Here is a 26,095-nt window from a genome sequence, read left to right as displayed (position 1 = left end):
TGGTGAGAGGAGGTGATATTTGTAAAATGCTTGTCAGGGGGAACAGGCACTCAACAAATGGTAATAACATTGGTTAGAAGGTTCTGAATAGAAGGGATGAATGAGCAAAGCCACGATTTGAGAAATTAACGTGGAATTTGTGATTAAAACTGGTTGCAGGAAAGAAAGTAGTAAGGAGAAAACTAGTTAAGATGCTTTTTCAATCGTCCAGATGAGAGGTAACGGGGTGGAGCGGGGGAGATACACTAGGATATCTGTAGGTGGAGATGCCGCCATCAGAGGTCTCCAGGGGTCAGGAGCTACAGAGACTTTGAACCTCGTCTACTCAGTCCCTGCGAGGGGCAGAGCCTTAAGAGTGGAGCACCAAAAAAGCCCGAGAGGAATCAGAGGCTTGGAAGTTTGGTGTCCAGGTACCTGAGAGCAGAAGCAGCCGTGGACAGAGTGGAGGGCGGCGGGATGTAGGAAGTTCTCCGTTACCGTTGCCTAAATCCCTAACGCGGGAGAATCTCTTTCCAGGCCCCCCAGAACGGTCGGACTCAGTGGAGGAGGCGGGGCCGGCGGAGGCGGAGCGCGGCCCCTCCTCCGCCGCTCCCGCCGTGCCCCGCCCAGCCCGCCTTCGAGAGCCGCTCCGCGGGGCGGAGCCCCAGCAGCCCAGCCCGCGGCCTGCGGCCCCGCTCGCCCTATCCACCTTTGCAACCTCGAGTCCGCAGGTGCGTCCGGAGCGCCGCAGCCGCACCATGTTGGGCATGATCAAGAACTCGCTGTTCGGGAGCGTAGAGACGTGGCCTTGGCAGGTCCTGAGCAAAGGGGGCAAGGTAGGCCCGCAGGGCTGCCGAGGACCTGAAGCGGGGCGGCGCCTCCCACCGCACCCTGATCGGAGGGGGGGCGGGGGCGGGTTCTGACGGGCAGGTGGGACAGCGCTGTGCTCCGGAATGTGCGTTTTGGCGCCTACCGGGGGCGCGGCCCCCCAGTGCCCAGCACGTGAATTGGGAAGGAGGAAGTAAGGGAAGTCCAGCACAGCAGGCCTAGGGCTCTGCTGGGAGGAGGGGTGACAAAAAGGAGAGGTTGCTTTGGGGGAGGGGTACCCCGTGGCGATAGAACTGCGCCTGTTGAATGCATTCCTTAGTTTAAACATCCCAAGCATTCTGCTCTTTTGCTTCCTGGGAGACCTTCGGTTGCAGAAAGACCAGAAACATGCTTGTCCTTAAGAAACTCCCAACTCCTGGAGGACTGAGTATAAAGGAACAAGATCTGTGCTCCACAGAGGCACAGGGGCAGGAACAAACCATTCTGCCAGGGGCTGATGAGGGGGCCTGCCCTGAGGAGGTGTCTTCAGCTGGGCCTCAGGGAGGTTAGAAGTGCACAGAAAAGGAGAGAGCAAGTGCAAAGGCCCAGAGCTGTGAAATGGTATGTTGGCCAGTGGGACTCCCAGAGCTGGGTCCTAGAATACAGGTTGGGTGAAGAGGGCGTGACTGCTGTCTCCCCCCAAATTTACATCAGTGCTAGCACAAGCAAATGGGACTGCCCCCTGAAGACAGAGTCCCCCACTAGAGCATAGTCTCCTTGCAGACAACTACTTTGTGCACTTTGTAGACTCAGCTCCCAGCTTCGCATCTCATATGTTAAAGGACTATGTTGTCTGGCGGCCAAGTTCTGGTACCTGCTACAGTGATGGTCACAAAAGCCCTCAACTAGACTCTAGTCTGCACTCTTCAAGCAACTATAACCAGAGGCCTGTCCCTTCATCTGTCTGTCTCTCCGTTTCCTCGGCAGCACATAGAATGATCAAGGTTAGCCCAGATCAAGGGTGACATAGTCAGATGCCCACAAGCATCCAAGCAGGTAAGGGGAATGACGCTAGCCGTGTTAGGTGCTAGGGCAAGGTGGGGTCTGAGGCAAATCAGAGAGAACTCACGGCCCCCTCTACAAAGGCAGTGATGTGGCTTCACAGAGACGTAAACCAGAGTTGCCAGATTTTTAAGGAAGACCAGAAATCCAGATTCTTGGTGTGAACTCTCCCAAGTTAAAATTAATTTATTCGACAAGGAACTACTTGTCGAGTGCCATCTGTGTGCCAGTCCGTCTTACAGGCTGTGGAGATAGAGCAGTGAACAAAACCAAAAAAATTCCATGTCCTCATGGGGCTTACATCTTAGTGGTTAGTTAACAAAAAAACAGGTCAAACATCATTATCAGATGGTGATCAAGGCTGTGAAGAAAAACAAGCAGGGGAGAGAGGAAGGAACAGGGAATTTTAGGAGTGAGGCTGTGCAAATATGTCGGTTTTAACTGTGGATAGCTGCCTACGAATGTTTGTAAACTGCGGGCCATAGGATCTGTCTGTGCCTAGACCAGGCCTGTGTGCCTGCCAGTCTGTGGACTCAGCCCAGGGATGTCTACGGTGCTTTTTGGCCCTAACACTTATAGAATCCACATGTTACCAACAAGTTCCAGAGAGCTTTCCTTTCTATAGTGGAATCCAGCTTACTTGGTCTCTTTAGGTTAAGAGACAATTGCACATTCAGGTCTGAGTTGGTCTGCTGCCTGTTTGCCCTCAGATCCCTTCCTCACCCACTCCCTGCTTTGCTCTCTGGGTCTCTGTGTGGAGTGGGGGCTGATCCCAGTTGCCTGTTTCCCAGGCTCCGATGTCAGGCACCTGGCAGTGAGGTTCACCCAGTGGGAGGCACTACTGGGAGATAAGAGGGTGGGAGGAAGGGAGGAAGGTGTTTCTCCAAACTATCAGGGCTCTGGCACGAAGAGTGTCTCTGTGGATCCAGCTCTTTCTAGACAGACCACCATGGTTCTAGCTTCCACCAAGTGATCCAGGTGTCTGAGCTCAGGTAGCATAATCCTCCCTCTACCCCTCCTAAGGTGTTCACTCACCTCTGGGTTGCCTCACTGTTCCCTGTGGGGCATCTCCGCTCTTCTATTATTTATGAAATTAGTTCCTTGAATCAAGATGCCTCTGTTCAAAATACTCTGGTAGCTTCTGTTTCCCTTATGGATACAGTGTCACCTACCACTGATTTGGTGCCTCTAAGGACAAATACAACTCCCTGATAAGCATCTTCCCTCAACGTTTGATGGGAGTATGGTGCTATCTGGGATGTTGCTATCAGGCTGATGCAAATCATTTAACCTGACCGACCTCAGTTTCTGCAGCTGTAGAATGGATATAAAAATATCTTTCCCAACTGCTCCCAGTGTTACTATACATATTAATTTTTTAAAAGGCATGCGGGGTGCCTGGACGGCTCAGTCGGGTAAGCGTTCTGACTCTTCATTTCAGCTCAGGTCACGATCTTGGGGTGGTGAGATTGAGTTCTGCATAGGCCTCTGCACTGAGTAAGGAGCTTCCTTGGGATTCTCTCTCTACGTCTCTCTGCCCTTTCTCCACTTTGTGCTCTCTTTCCCTCAAAATAAATAAACATTTAAAATGTTTACCCCCTTCAAATATGGTAATATCATGTCACAACTCAGCTCTGTTCTTACTGGCTGTGTGGTCACAGGCAACTTACTTAACTTCTCTGAAGTAAGCATGAGAGGAAATAATTTGTATCTTATAAGATTGTTTGGAAGCTTAAATGAGATAACCAATTCAAAGTTGTTCAACAAAATACCTAACACTTGGTTGGTATGGTGTTAGTATCCCTTTAGTTTCACAGGTAATTTTGGGTAAACTACTTGACCTCCTAACCACTCTGAACCCTGAAATTCCTCAACTGTAATACAAGAATCACCATGCCTATGTGACAATTACTTAAATATTCAAAGGTACTTACAAGCCTTTTTAAACATATATATATATATATATATATATATATATATATATATATATACACACACACACACACAAATTCAGGGTGTTATTATTTTGAAAACAGACTCTCCCTGAAATTGAGCATCTTACCCTGGAAAGAGTCTGGGTCAGGAACTGTTGCCTACTTCGCTGGGCAAATTGATGGCAGGAAGCGTGTCCTGTGTAGCTCAGGTTCAGGCTCACCAGATGTTCAGAACTGATTGTGATGGGGGAGGTCCAGTCTGCTGCAGACCTTATCAGGTGCCTTCCACATTGCTTCTGGAGAGAGGAGGACACACTGCTCTCTGTGTTGGATTGGGTGGGTCTTGTGGATGCTCAAAGCAGGACTGACATCAACAATTGACATCTTTATGGGATTTTTTTCCAGCCTGTGCACATTGGTTGGGACCCGACATCCTAGGTTGGAATCCTGGCTCAATCACCTGCCCGCTGTAACTTGGGCATGTTATTTAACCCCTTGTGCTCCAGTTTCATCTGAAAATGAAGATAAAAACACTAACGTCTTCACAAGATCATTGGAGGGACTGAGTGAACGAATCCATGCAAAATATTTAAAATAATACCCGACACATAGAAAGTCCTGAGTTAGGTTGATTGTTATTATTATTTTCTTACAATGAGAAAGCTGGCTTCCAGAATTAACATGTACACCCACCACATCAGGTGGCAAGGAAAAAAAAAAACTGACCTTGCAGAGGACCTTGCAAATACCCTTGCAAGAGGCATTGTTGCAAGATCCCTGTCTGGAGTTTGAACTTGACCAGGGTTCCCATCGAATGCTGAATATTGGTGTTTGTAGTCATGGGCCAAATCCTTATATGACTGGGAGCATAAGCTAGCCAGATCTGGGGCGGAGGTGGACTATTCTGTTCCATGTGACAATGAAACACACTAAAGACATTAAATCTGAAGAACCAAATGTGTTAACTGGGTTAACCTAGGTGCTTTATTTTCTGCAGAAATGGAATTCTATTTCAATTCCCCCTCGAGAACTAGAGTAGTTTTGTAATACCCGTCACTTAGGTTTGAGCGATCCAGTAAACAATGAGAGTTTATGGACTTAGATGCTGTAAAAACAAGGTGGGACCTGCCATGGTACCACCTTTAGACATTGTGACCCCGCTTTTCTCCAGCATAAATATAACTAGACTAGTTTCTTATCTCTCTATCCAGCTCTGTCTGTTGTATTTCTTGTCGTTAGGGTAAGACCAGGTTTTACTCCGCAGTCTCCTTCCCCACAGACCCTTACAGTACCTAATATATGCAAGACGCAGTAGTACATGCTAAAGTATGCAGACAACCCCTGCCCCCATGGGGCCTGGGATTGCAGGTGGAGGTTAAACACGTTATTCTTCAGCTGTAATTACAATACGTATTGTGTCTCGAAAGGACAAGGGCCTGTACAAAATACCAGGGGAACTTGTTTTAAATTGGGATCCTCTTTGGGAAGCGACTTTTCGGTTGGGGCTTTTTGGATAAGTAGGGGTTCGTCAGGCAGAGACAGGAAAAAGATATTCCGGGGAGAGAAAAGAGGCAGGTTCAGAGGCCCTGAGTCAGGAATGACCATGGCACTGAAGGTAATAGAAGGCCAGTGAGGAAGTGCTCTGAGTGTGGCTGGCAAGGCAGACAGAAGTTAGGCGGGGCCTAGACCACCTGGATAGGTTAAGAAACTGGTGAATGACGGCTTGTAGGTAGGGGATTAATTAACATGATTAAGTGATACGGAACACTCATTTGTTCCCCAGGCAATCTTCGCTCCATTCACAGCTTTAGTTACCCCTTCTGCTGATGACTCCCAAACTTATATCCCTGTATCAGTGTCTTGCTGAGCTCTAGACCCACGTGTCCAGCTTGCACAATGGACAGTTTGCTCATCTATAACAGGACGCAGATGAACAGATAGATATGAAAGGGCCCTTCTAACCTTAGTCTTGTCTGCCTTCCGAGCTCCTCAGAAGGAGGAATCACTCTGGAGGAGGAGGTTGAGTTGAGCCTTAAGGGTGGGTAGACTTATCATGGAAGCCTTATCTCTCTGAATCACACTGGATTCCTTTCTTTGAAGCCCTTCCTCCCTGTCCCTGGACTTTCTGCCAGGGGGACAGGCTGAGAGCACATACCGCCTAGACCATCCCCAGAACTCTCCTTTCTGCTCCGGGACCCCTCCTACTCGAAATTCCATATCTGGATCACAAAGTCAGTTGAATTAATGTGGGGTGGATGAAACTGACTTGCACACTCGGCTCACCGTCACTAGGACAGTTGTCACAAAATCCTTCTCCCTGTGACAGCCTATGAGGTCTTTGTGCGTCTGGCCCCTCTCTTGCTGTGCCCTGCTTGACCGCCTTTGCTCCAGCCCCAGTGAACTGCATCACCCTCAGCAGTTTGTTCTTCTGTTCTTCTTCTCGTGGTGTCCACGACCTGGAATCGCCCTCCCCGAACTATCAGAACATTTACTACATCATACGATAATTTTATAATCTTCTCACCACCCAACCAGACTGCCCATATCATATTAATCTCTAAATCTATAGCACCCAGCAGAGGTTTTCAATATTTATTCAATGAATCAATGCATCAGTGACTGAATGTCCAGCTGGATGATCTATCAGCACCTCAAAGTCAGCCTGACCTAGCCAAACACGTCAACATGCACCCGTGCCCTGCAAAACAACCTGACTAGTCTTCTTCTGTGTTCCCACCCTGCCCTGCCTCTCCTCTTAAACATATCAGATTATTACCTGTTAGCCTGTGCCCCTCCTGGTGTCAGAGACTCTGTCTCTCTTCTCTGTATCGTAGCCCATGCCACAGTGCTCAGCACATGGTAGATGCCCCATAGTTGTAGGTTGAGTGAATAAAAAGAAGGAACGAAAGAACAAAGGAGAGAGCCAACCAGCTCTTTTCTCCATTGAGAGTTTATCACTGGTTTCTCCAGTTGTGAGAGATGAGGGTCCATGAAATGAATTTGGATGCCCCTATTCTGAGTTTGACGCAGGCACACAAATGTCTATCAGAAGTAACTAACTCAGGGCGCCTGGGTGGCTCAGTTAGTTAAGCATCCAACTTTTTTTTTTTAATATTTTATTTATTTTTGAGAGAGAGAGCGTGAGCAGAGGAGGGGCAGGGAGTGGGGGGCAGAGGATCTAAAGCAGGCTCTGTGCTTACAGCAATGAGCCCGATGTAGGGCTCAAACTCACAAACCGTGAGATCATGACATGAGCCAAAGTCGGACACTCAACCAACTGAGCCACCCAGGTGCCCAAGCATCCAACTCTTGATTTCAGCTCAGGTCATGATCTCACAGTTTATGAGATCAAACCCTGCGTCTGGTTCTATGCTGACGATGCAGAATCCGGCCTGGGATTCTCTCCCTCCCTCTCTCTTTGCTTCTCTCTCTCTCTCTCTCAAAATAAATAAATAACTTTAAAAAAAAAAAAGAAATAACTTACTCAGTAGCTAAAGAAAGATGCTTCAAAGCACTAACATCATCCCCCATACAGTATAGAGTCCGGCAGTAAGCATTAGACTAGGGTTTGGAGGTGTGAAGTCTGGTTCCAATTTCACCGCTTAGTAGCTGTGTGTTCTTGGGCAGTTCAATCCCTCTGGTTCTTCATTTCCTCTTTGGGAAATTTCAGGCTGAAATTCTGTGATTCACGGAGTAGCATTTCTGGAATTTAAAACATAAATGGCAGGACTCAGTGGGACCTCCAGTGGAAGGTGTGTGTCGTCTGTGCTGCGACAGAGCCAGAACGAGCAAAACCGCCCCGTTTACACAGCAGGGTTTGCTACTGGAGACTCTTTGGTAGTGTGACGCTCTCCGAGGGGAGGGCCTCACAGCAATCCTTGGAATTAGTAGCCGCGGTAGATTTTCAGCCTCTTGATTCCTGGTCTGGTGCAATTCCCGCCCCCCCCCCCCCCCAGCTTCTTGCTATTCTCCTTTAATTTTGCATTACAAACACAATAGGTATTTTTCTCATTCTAAACACAAAATTATAATGTAAGTGTACTTTTTCAGACTATCCAGGCCACTTAGCCCCACCTCCAGAGAGTCATTCGGTCCCCTTGGGAGTTGAGACCTTTCAGTCTAGGATGTCATAGGAAGTCCTGTTTCCCCAGCCAGGGGCAGCCAAGTTCTCTCTCCCATGTGTCTGTTTTTCATCATCATTAGTAAGCGAGGCAGTTCCTTAATCAATAAATAAACGTCTGTTGAGCATCTAATTTATGATGCTCCGTGGCATAGCTCTTGTCCACAAAGACTTCATGGCAGATTTTTCAAACTGCACCAGTGTTTCCTTACCCGATAGCTCAATATAGGGCACGTGTTTCTTCTTTTCGTGGAATAGCATGAAATTTACTTGAGTAGAGTGGAAGTCAACGGGGAAGAAAGAAAAGGCTAGATTCAGAATGTATCCCCTCCCTAAGGGTAAAGTATTATTTTTGTGAAGCTTTGTTTCTCCTTGTAAAAAAATACACATTTCTTGTTATGTGTCGTGGTTCTCTTTAACGTTTGAAAGACACGGTCTTACAGTGTATGTTGAGGAATATGAAATTATCGGAGATATCACAGGGCAAGGAAGAGGAGGAGGGAGTGAAGGAGAGCTGCGTGGGTCTCTATGGCAAAGGACCTTCGGGCAGAGACCCACACAGAGAGTGGTCATGCTGGGGGTGGCGGGGGTGGGGGTCCCGCCAGGAAGGCTCTGGAGAAGTAGTGGAGCTGAGCATCCAGGGGAGTGGGGGAGGGGTACCGTTTAGCAAGACAGGAGTAGTGTCTGGAAGTACTGAGTGAAGAGAACTACTCTGTTTCTTCTTGCCCGGAGTCCCTGCTTCTAGAATGAAGCCCATCCTGGAGCCTTGGAGTCTGTGGCGTTGTTGTTGTATCTCTTTGTTTCCTCCTTTGCAATTCTCTTCTCTTTTTCCTGGCTCTCCTGTCATTCAGATGTTGGATCTCCTGGCCTGATCCCCTGATTTCATTTCCTCCTCTATTTTCTTTGCCTTTTCACTTGACTTTCTGGAAGATTTCCTTCCGCTCTATCTTCTGACCTCTCCACTGAATTTTTCATTTCTGTTGTATTTTTAATTTCGAAGAGCCCTTTGATCCCTGGACATTCTATTTTTATCGCATTCTGGGGGACGTTCTGAGTGGCTTGGGAATGCAGTATCTTCTCTTATCTCTCTGAGAATATTGATTACACCAAGTTTTTTTTTCTGCTGACTCTACATTTGTAAGAAATCCCAGAACCTTTTTCTCATGGCCCTTCATACCTCTACTGTCCTCTCTTCTATCCTGCCACCATGCCCGGGTTCGTCATGGAAAGTTCTTTAGCAGTCAGGGTCTCTTGGAGCTGGACCGTTACTGCTTCTGGAGTCACCACAGGTTACCACTTTACATCTCTTAAGCATGTGTATTCTGCCCCTAGGAAGAAGTCTCCTATGAGGAGAGGACCTGTGAAGGCGGACAGTTTGCCACAGTGGAAGTGACAGATAAGCCTGTGGATGAGGGTCTGCGTGAAGCCATGCCCAAGGTCATGAAGTATGTGGGGGGCACTAATGACAAGGGTGAGTATCCCTGAGGGATGTGGCTCTAGTCTCAGAGGCAAGCTTGCTACGGCTCCCGTCATCAGTGGAAAACACAGGGAGAGGCCACAAGGCACATGTCACCGTGTGTTTCCGTGGCCTGTGAACTTGTTGTACTGTGTGCACGGGGGCACTCGGCAGGCGGGGGGGTGGGGGGCGGGCAGGAACCACACTGACTTCATCCCAGCCTCCCCCTTGTTGGGTGGTATCCCTGCTCAATATCACTGCCTTCCTGCTTCTCTCCCAGGCGTGAACATACACTCTGGGGTTTTTAACCATATGGTGCTTATCATGACTGAGTGAAGGAAGCCGAGTCATAGAGCCAGGCCAACCTCTGACCCGAGACCTCTGCCTCCAGGCTGAACATCTCTGCTCAGTTCCCTGGTCTGGTTGCTCAGAATCTGCAGGGTACTGAGGCTCAGTGAGTGTTGAGTACAGCAGGTCCCCGGCTCTGTTCTAGCAAATGAAGGGTCTGAGAATTTTTAAGCTGTCCCACTCCTTACAGTCTTGGCAGTCTGTGATGGCTGTGCCCCTATTTTTAAAATGATGGGCGTGAAGTTTCAGTGTGCCTGTCAGCATGAAAACCATATTTAATATGAATGTAACACTAAAGCTCTCTAATTTAAACTACCCTTTATGATCAGTGCAAACCCAAAGTGGATCAGAAAGCAAGGTGAAAAAAGAGATGTGATGTTTTATTTTTAGGGTATTTCTCAAGCTGATAATTCAGAAAGTTAGAAACTGGTATTAACCTCAGTAACATTTACTAGGACTAAAGTAATCAGGCTTTGTATAAGTCCACCAGTAGGAAGTCAGAAATCTTTTCCTTCTTAATACTGTCATAACTTTTTTTTAGAAGAAAATATGTATAAAAATTATAAAACTCGTTAAAGAAAATTTTGAACATAACACAACAGCACCCCAAATAATACAATCATTGTTGTCTTCTGAATGTATTTCTTTAGGGCTTTTTGCTAGGCTTTTTTTTTTAAGGCTTTTTTTTTTAATGTTTATTTTTGAGAGAGAGAAAGAGCGTGAACGGGGGAGGGGCAGAGAGAGAGGGAGACACAGAATCCGAAGCAGGCTCCAGGCTCCGAGCTGTCAGCACAGAGCCCAACACGGGCCTTGAACTCACAAGCCGTGAGATCATGACCTCAGCCAAAGTAGGACGCTCAACCGAGTGAGCCACCCAGGCATCCTTTAATAGGCTTTTAAAATGTAATCATAGTGTTTGTGCAATTGTATACCCTTCTGTTACTTATTTCATAACTATTTTCCACCTTTGAGAAATTGTCTTCTTAAGCGTAATTATTGATAGCTATGTTATATTGTATCATGCGCCTATAATTCACTTAGACATATTGCTGTTTTGAACACTTATATGGCTCCCAATCTCTCACAATTATAAATTCTGCTGCAATGAATATCCTATCACCTGTAGCCTTTTCCACATTTTGGATTATTTCCTTGAAATTTATATTTAAATAGAGAGTAATTAGATACTGATCTATTTACAGTCTTGATATATATTAGCAAATAATGTTTTCCAAATGAGTTGAATCACTACACTCCTATTTCCAAAATATACAAATAAGAGGTCTTTTGTATGTATCTGACTGTATAGTTTTCATACCTGAAAGATTTATTATTAATTTCAAGAACAAAAAGAATCCTGATTTGGAAGAAGAATGAGACCAGCAGGTCTTTCACAGTTCTGAGCCAAAGTTCTGTCTACAATACCCTCACTCTGTGGGTTTTTATGTTTTCAGGAATCGGGATGGGCATGACCGTGCCTATTTCCTTTGCTGTGTTTCCAAGTGATGATGGCTCCCTGCAGAAGAAATTGAAAGTCTGGTTCCGGATTCCAAACCAGTTTCAGAGCAACCCGCCAGTTCCCACCGATGACAGTGTTAAGATCGAGGAGAGGGAAAGCATCACTGTCTATTCCCTGTAAGGAGAGGATTCTGTGTGTGTGTGTGTGTGTGTGTGTGTGTGTGTGTGTGTGTGTGTGTTTAATTTATTTATTTAAATTCAAGTTAGTTAACATACAGTGTGGTATTGGTTTCAGGAGTAGAACCCAGTGATTCATCACTTACGTGTAACACCCAGTGTTCATCCCAACAGGTGTCCTCCTTAATGCTTATCACCCATTTAGCCCATCCCCCCACCTCCCCACCGACAACCTTTGGTTTGTTCTCTATGTTTAAGAGTCTCTTATGTTTGCCTCTCTCTCTGTTTTTATTCTATTGTTGTAAGGAGAGGAATCTTTAGGCATCCAGGGAAGCACGTGACTTCCATCACCACTCCTTAATCATCTGGAGGAAGCATTTACATTACATTTATATTTTATTCCAGTTTTATTGAGATATAATTAAAATATAACATTATAGTGACTTAAGGTATACAAGATGTAATGCTTTGATATAGGTAAATATTATGAAATGATCACCATAATGTTTACTTAACATCCATCGCTTGACATAGTTACAATTGCTTTTTCCTGAGATGAGAACTTTTCAGATCTGCTTTCTTAATAACTTTCAAATATTTATTACCGTATATTGTTAACTATAGTCGCCTTGCTTTCTATTATATCCCCAGGACAAATTTATCTTATAGCTGGAAATCTGTACCTTTTGACCACCTTCACCCATTTCTCCAACTCTCCGCCTACATCCCCTGTCGTTGGCAACCACCAAGCTCTTCTCTGTGAGGTCAGGGTTTGTTTTTTTTCACTTCTACATATAAGTGAGATCATACAGTGTTTTCCTTTCTCTGTCTGACTTATTTCACTTAGCATAATGCCCTCAAAGTCATCCACATTGTTACAAATGGCAGATTGTCCTTTTTTTATGGCTGAATAATACTGCATTGTATATATGTACCACATCTTTGTCCATTCATCTGTTGATGGCCCCTCAGGTTGTTTCCATATCTTGGCTATTATAAATAATGTTACAGTGAACATGGTAGTGCAGATATCTCTTCAAGATAGTGATTTTATTTCCTTTGGATATGTACCCAGAAGTGGAATTGCTGGATCGTATGGTAGTTTCTACTTTTAATTTTTTGAGGACCCTCCATACTGTTTTCCCTAGTGGCTGCACCAATTTACATTCCCACCAACAGTGCGCAGTTCTCTTTTTTCCATAGCCTTGCTAACTCTTGTTATTTCTTGTCTTTTTGATAATAGCTATTCTAATGGATGTGAAGGGATATCTCATTGTGGCTCTGATTTGTATTTCAATGATGATTAGTGATGTTGAGCGCCTTTTCATGTACGTATTGGCCACTTGTATGTCTTCTTTGGAAAAATGTCTATTCAGATCCTCTGCCCACTTTTTAAAAATGTTTATTTACTTTGGGGGGAGAGAGAGAGAGAGAGAGAGAGAGTGTGTGTGTGTGTGTGTGTGTGTGTGTGTGTGTGTCAGCAGGGGAGGGACAAAGAGAGAGGGAGACAGAGGATCTGAAGCAGGCTTTGCGCTGTCAGCGTGGAACCCAATATGGGGCTTGAACCCATGAACCATGAGATCGTGACCTGAGCCAAAGTCAGATGCTTAACCAACTGCCCATTTTTTTATCAGATTGTTTGGCTTTTTTGCTATTGATTTATAGGAGTTCTTTATATATTTCAGCTTTTAATTCCTGATCAGATATATCATTTGCAAATATTTTCTCCCATTTAGTAGGTTGCTTTTTCATTATGTTGGTTTCCTTTGCTGTGCAGAAACTTTTTTGTTCAATGTAGTCCCATTTGTTTATTTTTGCTTTTGTTGCCAAATACAAAAAATTGTTGCCAAGACTGATGCCAAGGAGCTTACACCTTATGTTTTCTTCTAGGAATCTTACGGTTCCAGGTCTTATGTTCAAGTATTTAATCTATTTTGTGTTGATTTTTGTGTGTGGCGTAAGATAGAGGTCCAATGTCAGTCTTTTGCCTGTTGCTGCCCTGTTTTCCAGACACCATTTATTGAAGACACTTGGCTTCTTTGTTGTGAATTGGTTGACCATATATGCATGGGTTTGTTTCTGAGCTCTGTATTCTGTTTCGTTGATCTGTATATGTTTTTATGCCAATGCCGTAGTTTTTATTATAATAACTTTGTAATACAGTTTGAAATCAGGACATATGCTTCAGCTTTATTCTTTTTTTCTCAAGATTGCTTTGGCTATTTGGGGTCTTTTGCGGTTCCATACAAATTTCAGGGTTGGTTTTCTAGTTCTGTGAAAAATTCCATTGGAATTTTTATAGAGATTGCATTGAATCTGTAGATTGCTTTTGGTAGTATGAACATCCTAACAATATTAATTCTTCCAATCCATGAGCATGGAATATCTATTCATTTATTTGTGTCTTGTCCAGTTTTCTTCATTAATGTCTTACAGTTTTCAGGTACAGATCTCTTACCTCCTTCGTTAAATTTATTCCTAGGTATTCTTTCCTATTTGATGTCAATAGGATTGTTTCCTTAATTTCTCTGTATTGTCGATGAATTAAGTTAAGAAATACCGAGTCCTGACAATTTCTCACTTCAGTTTCTTCAGCTTCCAACACACAAACATTTGTACTGTAGCTGAATAAATGCGTTTGCCAGTTGCCAAATTCACCTGGATAGAGTATCCCCACAGCTTAAGCTGAACATCCACATTAGCCACAGCAGGGTTCTGGGAGACTCTGGGAATATCTAAGTCAAGCGGTAGTTTGGGGTCACGAATATGTAAATGAGTACATAAATACATAAAGGACTTGGGGGAATCTCCTTTTCTAGCCCACGCTCCCTTTGAATGCCAGAAGGGCAGGGAGTATTTGCCAGAGCTGGACTGCCACCCCCTTAGCTGTTCATTGTCCATGGTCCTTTGAGCAGAGCACTATTATCATTCTAGTCCTGTTGCCAGGGCCTCGAATGGGGTCATGTTCTTTTGACTGTAGAGCACAACAGGTACAGATGGTTGCAGGTTTTTATTCTTTGGGCCCCAACCTCCCTTCAGAAACCAAGTCTCTTGTAGATAATCAATGACTCCCTGTTTTCAAAATCCTACTTCGTGGCAGGCACTGAACCATGTATAGTCAGAGACCAGGAACGTCACCAGTATCAACTATAGGTATGGATCTGCTCTTACTCTGGAACAACTTAAAGAAAAATAAATATACAAATAATCTTGCACTGGAGAGTTTTTGTCCACGCCCAGGGGCCTCCAAACATACTTATTTGACTGCCCCGCCCCACTTCTGCACCTGAGGGTGCAACTTTCTCTGTTGCCAACACTAAGGCTTGGAATGTGAGTTTGGCTGCTCTGGGCAGTCCTAGGCCAAGCGACGCAGGGCCCCCCAGAGGACAGTGCGTGTACTGCAGTTGGACCGCTAGCACTGGAAACTCCGCTTTTCTCCAGTCATCAGACTTTCCAGCCTTCACTACAGAGTCTGCAGAGAAAGCAATCTCTAAGTAAAGAATGTCTTTCCCAGGTCACCTGGGTGGCTCAGTCAGTTAAGCGTCCGACTCCAGCGCAGGTCAACATCTCAAGGTCCATGGGTTCTGGCCCCGAGTCAGGCTCTGTGCTGACAGCTCAGAGCCTGGAGCTTGCTTCGGATTCTGTGTCTCTCTGTCTCTCTCTCATAAATAAACATTAAAAAAAAAAAAAAAAAAAAAAAGAATGTCTTTCCCAAGGGCAGGGACTAGAGTGGGGAAGCGAGCTGAGGTGCCTGTGGCCCAGAATTTAAAGAGACACCCACTTTCACAGTTGTCCAAATATAGGGTTAGCACTGAGAGAATAAGCGCCTCCTTAAATCTTATGCCCTCTGTCTCACCTATCTGACCTTCATGCCTGATCCCTCTGTTCCATTCTCTTCCCTGTGTCTTGGGAGGCAGTCTGGTATACTCCAATGAATAAGTATGTTTTCGTTTGAATCCCAGAAGCTTGGGAAGTCCCTCACCCTCTTTAAGACAGTTTCTCCATCTGTCGAGTGCCATAACAATGTCCCTCATAGGATTATTACTAAAGAGTACCTTTCAGTAGCTACTAAGATGCTTCTGTCTTTACAAATCACTTCATGACCTGTGGTAAGGTTCAGTAATTTTTTTTCCCTTCGCTCCTTTTGATTTCATGAGGAATGAGGTTGACATGGTTAAATCAGTTCGCATAAGACTTCAAGCGGACGAGGCTGGCTTTGAATCGTCTGTTTTACCAGACCCAGGGTGATGAGTTGGTATGATTTTTTTTCTTTTAACATTTTAGTATGGAAATTTTCAAACTTATAAAAAAATAGAAGATCATGAAATCCTACGTAACCCATCACTTACCTTCAATGATAATTAACTCAAGGCCAAACCTGTGTAATAAAAAGATACAATAAACTTAATGACGTTCTATGTAACCTATCACTCACCTTCAAGATAATTAACTCAAGGTCAAATCTGTGTCATGGGTACCCTCACAACTACCACCCAGCCCCTCCACTGGGTTATTTTTAGGCAAATTCCAGACATTTTATTATTTCATCCACAAATACTTCAGTGTGACTACCAAAGACCTTTTAAAAACACACTCATAATGTCTTATTACTCCTAAAATTTTAACATTTCATTAATGTGATAATAATATAAAATATGTCCAGTGTTCAGATTTCTCCCACTACCTGAAAATTTGTTCTTAAAAGTTTGTTTTGAGCCGGGATCCAAATAAAATCCATCCATTGCAATTGGTTGGTATGCCTTTTAAGCTTTTACTAATCTGCGGCCTTCCTCGCCACTACACCTTTTCATTTTTCATTACTGCTTAGGGGTCATTTGTCCTATTTCCTGTAGTCTGAATGTTGCAGATTGCCTTTCAGTGACCTTTTAACGTGTTCCTCTGCCTCCGGCACTGCCTGTAAATTAGTCGTTAGAACCAGAGGCATAGTCAGATTCCAGCTGCTGCTTTTGGCAAGGATGTTTCATAGGCGATGCTGTATCCCTCTATCGGGGGCCCATACGGTTTGCTTGCCTCTGTTTTTGTGAGGTCAGCGACTGTAGATCACCCTTGCCTAGAGGCCTTTCTTAGAGCTGGTGAAGTGATAATGTGTTCTATTTGTCCTTCAGTTATTAGCTGGAATACTTTGATACAAAGAGAAACCTCTCCTCGTCTGCCATTTGACTTCCCTGAGATGGAGTCGTAGAGAAAATGCAAGATACCTTCTCTGTAGCTTGTTGCCTTTTCCTTATCTGTTTTCAGAATAATGACTTTGTTCCTGAACATCTGCCACACGCAAGGTGGTGTCGATCTGTTTTTTGAGTGTCGGTATTAACATACGAATTTAGACATAATGGATGTGTTTCAGTTCTTTGTAGCTGTTCTTACTGATGTTCAAATTGTCCATCTTTGGCCAGGGGGAGCCTCTTCCAATTGGTTTCTGAGTCCTTTGGACATGACTCTAGTGCTCTATGGTAGCTTCCTTGCTTTCTGGTGTCACAGAAATGTTTCAAGCACATCTGGGCATTTCTTGCTCTAGAGCTGGAATTAGCCATTTCTCCAAGGACCCTGGTTCCTTATAGTGTGAGAGGGTATCTCTTTAAAAGTACTATTAACATCAGGTCTGTGGAAGTTTCCTTTTAATTCTCTGAAATCTAAACCGATGAAAATGATAAATAATGGTATCTTGCATGGCTTAGTGAATTTTTTTTTTAACCGAACACATGGTCCTAAATTAACATGTTATTCCTCAACCAGCCACTGGGTGACACTGCAAGTCAAGTGTGCATTTAAAAGTACCTTTATGTGGAAGGCAGTGTGAATGCGGTAGTAGAAAGTCAAGTACACAGTATGTGCATTAGATGACCAAAAAATTAATTCCAAAATGAAAGCTTTGCATCCTTCATTCAGCCTTCCTTTTGTATGAGCTTGTGAAGGGATGTTCAGAAGGGAATATACATTTATTAGTAGTATGTGTTAGCAGTCAATGAATAGAAGGCTAAGAAAGAATAATACTATCAGAATCCTTTTAGTATTCACAAGAGGCAATAGAAATACCCTCACATTTATATGAGTGGCCCCATTCCAGACCACTGTCCTCCCTCTGTGTTCCACAAAGGCCACTTAGGTTACAGCTCAGCCTCCTCAGCGTAATTCAGCACTGAGTTCAACAGAGACCGATGGCAGGAGGAGGTTGACAGTTTTGGTGAAATGTCTGGGTATAAAGTGTTGGAAACTAGGAGTTCATTGTCAGGGTGACCTGAGATCCAATGCTAGCTCAATGGCCACGGGACCTTTGGCGTGTTGCCGAGCTTCTCTGTGCCTCAGTTTCCCCAAGTATAAGATGGAGCAAGAGTACCTAACCCACAAGGTTGTTGTGGGGATGCAATATTGTGTATCCACAAATGCCTACACATCGCGAGACATTAGGTAGACCCTTGGTGAGAGTTAGCCTCTTCTCTTCTTGACTTCACTTCCCTCTGAGAATCAGGTCAAGTTTTACTAGAATTGACAAAAAAGTCAAGCTCCTACAGATACACTTCAGTTCAAACCTCAACTCTAATAATTATGAGTTTTACAGTTGGGCTTTCTGAGCTTTAGTTTTCTCATCTATAAAATAGAACTTATGGACACCAGGGTGGCCCAGTCAGTTAAGCATCCAACTTTTTTTTTTTTTTTTAATGTTTATTTTTGAGAGAGACAGAGTGTGAGCGGGGGAGGGGAAGAGAGGGAGGGAGACACAGAATCCGAAGCAGGCCCCAGGCTCTGAGCTGTCAGCCCAGAGCCCAATGCAGGGCTCATGACCTGAGCCAAAGTCAGACGTGTAACTGACTGAGCCACCCAGGTGCCCCAAGTGTCCAACTCTTAATTTTGGCTCTTAACCCTTCCCGGGATCATGAGATCGAGTCCTGTGTCGGGCTCCATGCTGGGCATGGGGTCTGCTTAAGATTTCGTCTCTCTCTCTCTCTCTCTCTCTCTCTCTCTCTGTGTGTGTCTCTGTCCCTCATCCACTCACACTCTTGCTATCTCAAAAAATTACGTTAAAATAAAATAAAATAAAATAAAGCTTATGATGCACTGTTGTTAGGGTCCAGTGAAATGTGCATATGACACAACTTTGTCAGCCATGAGGCACCAACGGATGCTGATGTTGTTTTTCTCTCTAAATGACCAGGCCCTTGGGGCATCTGGGTGGCTCAGTCGGTTAAGTGTCAGACGATTTCAGCTCAGGTCACGATCTCACGGTTTGTGGGATCGAGCCTCACATCAGCCTTGTGCTGACAGCACAGAGCCTGCTTGGGATTCTCTCTCTCCCTCTCTCTCTCTCTGCCCCTCCCCTACTCTCTCTCTCTCAAAATAAATAAATAAACATAAATAAATAAATAAATAAATAAATAACCAGCCCCTAACTGAGGACACTGGCAGCTTGGGAAGTTCAGCCTAGAGAACATGAACTTTGGTAAAAAGAGTACAACTGCTAAGCTTCTAGGGTGTTTCCAGAGCTATAGACCAGTGTTAGCCAAGTTCGTAGATAATTCCAGCACCCATCTGTAATAACAGGAGGCTCAGGCTGAGGGTGACATAATACGGTTTTGCCTCCTCGGTCAGCTCAATACTCAAGCTCTGTCCTTTTGATTGCAAGGAGCCTCACCTTCTTTCAAAAACCTTACCCCTTCCTTTTCTGTCCCCTCACCCTTTATTTTCCTCACCTCACTTATTCTCACCTGCATTATATACCCATTTGTTCATTTGTTTATTGTCTACTCCCTCACCAGGATATTCTTGAGGGCAGGACCTTGGGCTAGTCTCTAGTAAGTGCTCAGTTAAAAGTTGAATAAATAAGTGAGTGAAAGTCTTGGTCCTTGCCTTCCCTGCACTTCTCTTTTTTTGCTGTCCTCCCTAAAAATCTTGGTCCCCTCCCATAGCTTCAACTGTCACCCTTCCATTGGTAAATCTCCAGCCTGACCATCTCTCCACCTCCCTTGAATGTCTTAGCAATCATCAGACTCAACATGACTAAGGTGAGGCCATTTACACACCCATGAATTCATTCAAAAACACCATATATTCATTATTCACTTACTCTGTGCCAGGAATTGCTATAGGTCCTCAAAATAGTGCAGGGGAACAAGTGACGTGGCCGCCCTTTGAAGCCCGAAAAACATTCTAGTGGGGAAGAGAGATGAGAGACAGATGATGTCTCAAGTATTTAAGGACTGTGTTATTTCCGAGATAAGAAGTCGTGTTTGTGGGTTGAGATTATAGGGGAGCATATTTTTTTTTTTAATTTTTTTTTCAACGTTTTTTATTTATTTTTGGGACAGAGAGAGACAGAGCATGAACGGGGGAGGGGCAGAGAGAGAGGGAGACACAGAATCGGAAACAGGCTCCAGGATCTGAGCCATCAGCCCAGAGCCTGACGCGGGGCTCGAACTCACGGACCGCGAGATGGTGACCTGGCTGAAGTCGGACGCTTAACCGACTACGCCACCCAGGCGCCCCGGGAGCATATTTCTTACTCTGGCATGAAGTATCTAACAGTAAGAGGGACAGGTGACAAGGCGAGGAAGCCCTTGCCCTGAAGGAGTCTAAGCATCGTCTGGAGAGACGTGCAGCCCGTGTGCTATGTAATGTTCGTACTAACTGGGAAGTTTGGTTCCACTGGGCAAATGTCTATCGAGTACCTCTGATATTTAAGCCACCTCCCTTCTAAGAGCCTGCCAGTGATGAGATTCCGAATCTAAAAATATTTCCCCCCACAACCGGTCAGGTGTCCTGCCAGTCTTTCGCGAACGGGTACTTGGAAGGGACTTCAGTCACCATTTCTGGGCGGGTGAGCCTGAGTCAACACGGCACGCGCTGCCTTGTCTCCCAAGCACCAGCCTCTCGTTCCCAGCTCCCCAGGAGGCATCTTTCCAAACACCTCCCCAGGGTCTCCCAAATCAATACATCAAACATGGAATTCAGATGTCCTCCCCAGATCTGATGCCCTGTGTTCTTACTAAAGGTCCCTTCTGTCCTCCTACTCGTCCCGTTCAAATGTCATCCTGACTCCTTCACCTGGCACATCAACTGTCGGCCAAGTCCTGGTCACCCCCCAGCCGTGCCTCCCCTTGCATCCGCACCGCCTTGGTCTTCGGCACCTCTTGCCTGAACTGTTGCCGTGTCCTCCTGATAATTTCTAGTTCTTCCACCTCTGCCCCTTCTAAGTTGTCCTTTTATCACCACCTTCCATAGAGCGTGGGACCGATCGCACTCCCTCCCCCCTGCTGCTCAACTCCGGTCACGGGCCTCGCGCCTGCCTCTGACCTAGGCACGCATCAGGGTTGGGATCTAAGCCCAAGCTAGTAATAAAATGAGAAGGGGGATGGGGAAACTTTGGGCTGGGTCCCCGAATGTGTAGCCAGGCAGCGAAGCCTAGTAAAAATGCTCTGTCATGGCATCGCATCCGCGACGTCGCCCCACTCCGTGTCCACCTGATCTCAGCGCACGCCGCCCCCCAGCTCCCAGGGCCCCCCCTCCAACACACGCGCAGGCACCCTCCACTTCCACGCTTTCACTTTCACCCAGCTCCTCCTACAGACTGTCTCCAGCTTCTGCTTCTTGGAAGCTGTGTGAGGACAGGCATTTTTGTCGTATTGTTCATTGTTGGCATCAGGAAGGGATGCTCAATAAACAATTGCTTAATATCAGGTCCTCCGTGATGCCTTCCCTTCGTGTTGTAAGTCAGAACCAATCATTCCCTATTCCCCGCCCCCAGAGCATTCCATTTGTACCTTCTACCTTCATTCTAGTGCTTCCTTCTGCCCTATATAATCTTTATGTGTGTTTCTGTCCTGACCACTACAGTTAGACCTCGAGAGGGTAGATAGACGTCTTCGTCGTCTTTACAGCTTTGTGGTGTCTAGCTTGTGTGTTGTGCCCCGTGATGCTCGACTCCGTGAGCACGGTTCAGTCTGATGGCCTGAAATGCCTTATAGTGTGACTTCTTTCCTGTTGACGTGAAATTATCAGCTCCTAGTCTTAATACCTCTTTTGCCTAGCACAGGGCTACATGCATAGCAGATTGTCTCTAAATTTGTGTGGGCTTGTTGGTAAAGTTTTAGACCAAGTTGGGTGGTCAGGCTAGACCATGCATTTCTCTTCCTATTTTATTTGCATGCCTGAACTATTATTATCTTTTGCCTCTTTGGACCAAAGCCTCTTGTCTGTTGGCCTGCCTCATTGATGCCTGCATCATCCATCACCACCACCCCCCCCCCCCCCCCCGCCTCCCTAACCTCTTCCAGACCTTTTTAGTCAGCTCCTTTCATGTTTCTGCAATCTAGGGTGTGTGTGTCTTTCCTCGGTTCCCATAGTAACCCAATTCTTTGTTCCAAGTGCTGAACTCTGACGTGGGGGGAGATAAAATGCAGTGCCCCGGAGGAGAGCTTCTTTGAAGATGGAGACTGAGACTTGTTAACAGGCTTACAAAAATAACGTATAGACTTCGTGTTTACTTCCTTTGAGGAGCTCAAAGCGCATTACGAGAATTCTTGAAATCACACTCAAACGTGCATGGGAACTTGGAGAGCCATGGGCACTGTGTTATCCTCCGCGGATAGCTTGGAAGCTTGAGGCAGGGAGGAAGGAGGCAGCTTACCTGTGAACAGGCTGAGGAGCCAGCACTGGGCCTGAATCATTTATTAGGACCGCGTGCCCTGTGGGGTTTGGTTTTCTGGCCTGTTTGTGCCGTTCTGTGATTGGGTATGGGTGAGTTGGTTGATTTACCGGTGAGGAGAACACATGTATCTGTTTCATGGCCCACTCGCTTGGTTTGTTTTCTAGTAGAATACCTCCATGATGAAGCAATAGGGAATTTTTATTCTCATTATCAGCATCTCAGTCAGCCTGGGAATAAATATTTTTTAATTGGTTTTTTTTTTTTTTTAATGAACTTAAGAATCCCCAAATGATGACATTCTCCATCTCACGTCTCAGACAAGTTCCTTCTCCAGTGGCCCTTGCCAAGGCCACTTTTTCCGCTCACTGATTGGGGAGGAGGACTCCCAAGAGCAAACTGCTGACCCTCTGTCTGCTCACCATCCAGGCCTCGTCTCCCTCCTTACCATGATGACAGCCAGTAGCTACTCACTGAGGACTCCCAGTAGCTGTCACTAGGTCCACCTTCCCACATCAGGATCTCTGACTCCAGTTCTTTCCCAGGTCTGAGGAGATTTTCACAGTGCCCGACACACACCTAGGTACACAGTAATAGTTGCATGAATGTATTTCACAGATGCACCTTCATATCAACATGCCCCCAAGCCATATTATTGACCGTCCTCACCCCGCTCCTTCTTTTCTTCAACCTAGCATCCCTATTCTGGTTATTGGCACCAGTTGCCATCTAGAGACTTTACTGGAAGCCCTGGAGAATCTTCAACTCCTCCACCTCTCCCTGCCCTCCCCTCATATCCAGTCACCCCCCATGCGTGCCTTTGTCCAGAAGCCTTTTCCACCTCACACCTGGCTGTTCCTGGCCTCCACTGACTCTATTCTCTCCCTCCACTGCCACCAGAGGAATTTCTCCAGAACACAACCTGATCATGTCAGCCTCTTACTTTCAACCCCCTTGTAGGTCCACCTTTGCATCTAGGATCAGGTTCAAAGTCGGCATGGCATTCAAAGCCCTTCCCAGTGTGGCTCCAGTCAATCCAGTTTTCTTGTTTAAATTACCACTACTGTCCCCTTAGTATGTGCTTCAGATTTTATTACATGAGTGAGTGAATATGGAGGCCAATAGACCTAAGTGCTATCATCTTGAGGTCTGTCGACCTGAAGACCCTAATCCTTATTGTTTATCCCAGAATTGTTCATCTAGCCAATAGATCTAATACGTGTCAGGCACTGTGTTAGGTGCTCAGAATATACCAGGGGGGAAAGTGACAAAGATCCCTGCCTTCATGGGGCCTATATTCTTTCAGGAATTCAGACCATAGACAATGAACACAATAAATGAATTATATAGTATGTTAGAAGGTCATAAGTGCTGAGGAAGGAAGGAAGGAAGGAAGGGAGGGAGGGAGGGAGGAAGGGAGGGAGGAAGGAAGGGAAGGAAAGGAAAGAAAGAAAAGAGAGTGAGAGAAAAAACAAAAAGAAAAAGGGAAAACAAATGGGGGCGGGGGAAGTGGAGTGAAAAAGTAAACAGGGTTTGGAGAGAGGGTCCAGTTGAGAAGGTGAGATTGTTTATCGAGTCGGGTCTTCATTACTAGGCTGTCTTCCCGGGTTCCTGATATTACCGTAGATTACTGTCATGTCCCCCACCCCAAAGGCAGGGAACCAGATAGCTGTTCTGAGCAGAATTGCAAAGTAACAGCAACAGCTTCTGTTTGTTGTGGGCTTACTTTGTGACGGGCACTGTGCTGAGCAGTTCACAGTCTTTTCTCCCATCGTCTTTACAACAGCCTTCTGAGATTCTGCTGTCGACCCTATTTAACAGTTGAAGGATCTGAAGATTAGAGAAATTCAAGCATTTGCCCAAGACCATGAGCTAGGAAAGGGCAGAGGTAGTATGATTGAGCACACAACTAGCCATTTTGGCTCCAACCAATGAATGAAGGTATTTGAGGACCACACCTTCTTTGGACGTTTCAAAAACCCAGTAGCCTAAAGAGCCAACATTGTTCATTTTCAAGGATAAAATGTAGTGTCACAGCATGAGAGGGGGATGCAGAGGGCACTCGGCACTCCTACATTCAGCATCTGATTCGTCTCAGGCAAGTGGCTCTCAACCTATAGACATTCTCTGAAAATAATTCCAATGTCTTGCAAGCTTTTATTGCCAGAACAGTCTTTCCTTAATGTTCATCGTTGGTCTGCTAATCCAGTTTCCTCTCATTGAGTTAGAGTTCAGCTTTTCTTCAACTGCCTTGTAGTCTTTCTTTGATATACTTGAACCAACTTTCTTCTCTTCCAGATTGGTCTCAGCTTTGTCCATGTTCTATGGTGATTGTCTAGACACTGGAAGAATCAATCCCTTAAAGATGAAATCCTGGGTGTTTTTACATCAGTAACCCTGTAATCAACGTGCTGAATGCTTGCCCAGCATGACTAACCACTTATAAAAGAGCAAAGCGTGACTCAGAGAACCCCACCAAAAATAATGCATTTGGCCTAATCTTGGCCTGGTGCAGATTCAGACTTTTGAGTCATAAAGCTCATTAGAATTGGGGACATATTTGACTCTAATAAAGATTTTAGTGCAACCCAGATTTAGAGTGGTATATTTAGGGTAGGCCACAGGATGAATTTTGGAGCGTAGGCAGATGACGTAAGGAGGGAATAATCATCTTGAAAAGGCAAGCTTTATTCCTTCTCTGTCCCCACCTTCTGCCATCAAGAAAAAGCCTGATTTAGGAAAGTCTTTTTACATGCTAGAAAAAGAAGGCTTTCATGATTTGAACAGAGAAGGGATTTATTAGAAGTGATTTCTTTATTTGGGGCATGCTTACAGCTTGCCAAGGGGCCTCCCAAGCCTTCCTCGGGTCTCTGCCTTTGGTCGCTCTGTGTTTTTAACAGAGCTGCTACCTGTCACTGCTGTGATGTGCTCCCTCCTCAAAAAGGATCTGCTGGGGAAGAGACATTAGCTTCAGCTCCACCCTAGCTAACGCCCCTGTCTCCTCCTCCTTCCTCAGCTAGAGCCAGAGGGGCCCAGAGGAGTGGCTGCCTGGGCGGTAGAGAGATCTAGAGAGAAGGGCGAAGGCCCAGCCTATGGGAAGGTCAGCCTACCCTCGCTCGGGGAGATTCCAGAAAGGAAAGGGAAGCTCACACTTAGCACTTGACTCCTGTGTTTCAGGCTCTACATTAGTTTTTCACATCCATTACTCTATTTAATGTTCATAACAACCTTGGGGGGAAAAGACAGCACATCCCCATTGTACACACGAGGATCTGAGGCTCAGAGGGGTCAAATCTCCCCATCTAGGAAGTGGCAAACGTCTTACTGCTCTCACGTGCTTGTCATAGTAAGAGCGGCCAGTGACTTCTTTTTTTTAAAGACTCCCCCCTCTCTTGGAGACCCTGTGTTTTCTTAACCAGCCCCTTGTTCTTCTACCCTAGGCAGTTTGGTGGTTATGCCAAGGAGGCCGACTATGTAGCACACGCCGCTCAGCTGCGGACCGCCTTGGAGGGCACAGCCACCTGCCGGAGTGACATCTACTTCTGCACTGGGTACGATCCTCCCATGAAGCCCTACGGACGCCGCAATGAGGTCTGGCTGGTGAAAGCATGAGTAATTCTCTGAGTTAGACCTTCCTGGACGTGTGTTTCTGTGTCCGCTTCCTCAGGGGAGAGGGAGGAGCAAAGCTGCCGGCTGTATCTCCAGCTTAACCAATCTTCCTTCCTTCAGAGCCCTTCACTGCCAGTTTTCTGAAATCAGCATATTCCATCCCTGCTCTTTTTCTCGTGGTGGGAAATAATACAGCCCAGGTAGGCGGCATCCTTCTGACTGACTTAGAATGCTCTGTGGTAGACCAGAAAAAGAATCAGCAACGTTTTTCCAGGTATCTAGGGCACTCAAAACTGCTTTTTAAAAATTATTGAACTTGTATTTTTGCTATTGAGGGGAAAATGTGATTTGTGCGTGATCTTTCATCTGTGGTCCTTACGAGATCTTTGTCTGGAAATAAAGATCTTCGATTCAAACAGCTGATACCGATCCTAAGTATAGTTATTTCCACAACTCCAGAGTCTCATAAATAACATCGTTATGAGTAC

General features: G+C 45.5%; 1 protein-coding gene across 3 annotated transcripts; it reads left to right on the top strand.

Moving 5' to 3' along the window:
* Positions 1 to 615: 615 nt before the first annotated feature.
* Positions 616 to 26,030, top strand: HEBP1 (heme binding protein 1). Of its 3 annotated transcripts, XM_060658330.3 has the most exons (6): positions 628 to 815; positions 1,594 to 1,842; positions 9,235 to 9,373; positions 11,161 to 11,341; positions 11,993 to 12,100; positions 25,439 to 26,030. In XM_060658330.3, exons 3-6 carry the CDS (start codon positions 9,331 to 9,333, stop codon positions 25,608 to 25,610), a joined length of 504 nt encoding a protein of 167 aa, XP_060514313.1. In that variant the 5' UTR covers positions 628 to 815; positions 1,594 to 1,842; positions 9,235 to 9,330; the 3' UTR covers positions 25,611 to 26,030. The 3 variants fall into 3 exon arrangements, with proteins under 3 accessions (XP_060514309.1, XP_060514312.1, XP_060514313.1); XM_060658326.3 differs by lacking the exon at positions 1,594 to 1,842 and having other exon boundaries at positions 616 to 815; XM_060658329.3 differs by lacking the exons at positions 1,594 to 1,842; positions 11,993 to 12,100 and having other exon boundaries at positions 623 to 815.
* The last annotated feature ends 65 nt before the right edge of the window (positions 26,031 to 26,095 follow it).

This window comes from Panthera onca, chromosome B4 (assembly GCF_046562875.1).
Source record: "Panthera onca isolate mPanOnc1 chromosome B4, mPanOnc1 haplotype 2, whole genome shotgun sequence".
Lineage (NCBI taxonomy): Eukaryota > Metazoa > Chordata > Mammalia > Carnivora > Felidae > Panthera > Panthera onca.
This window is presented reverse-complemented; position numbering and strand designations above follow the sequence as displayed.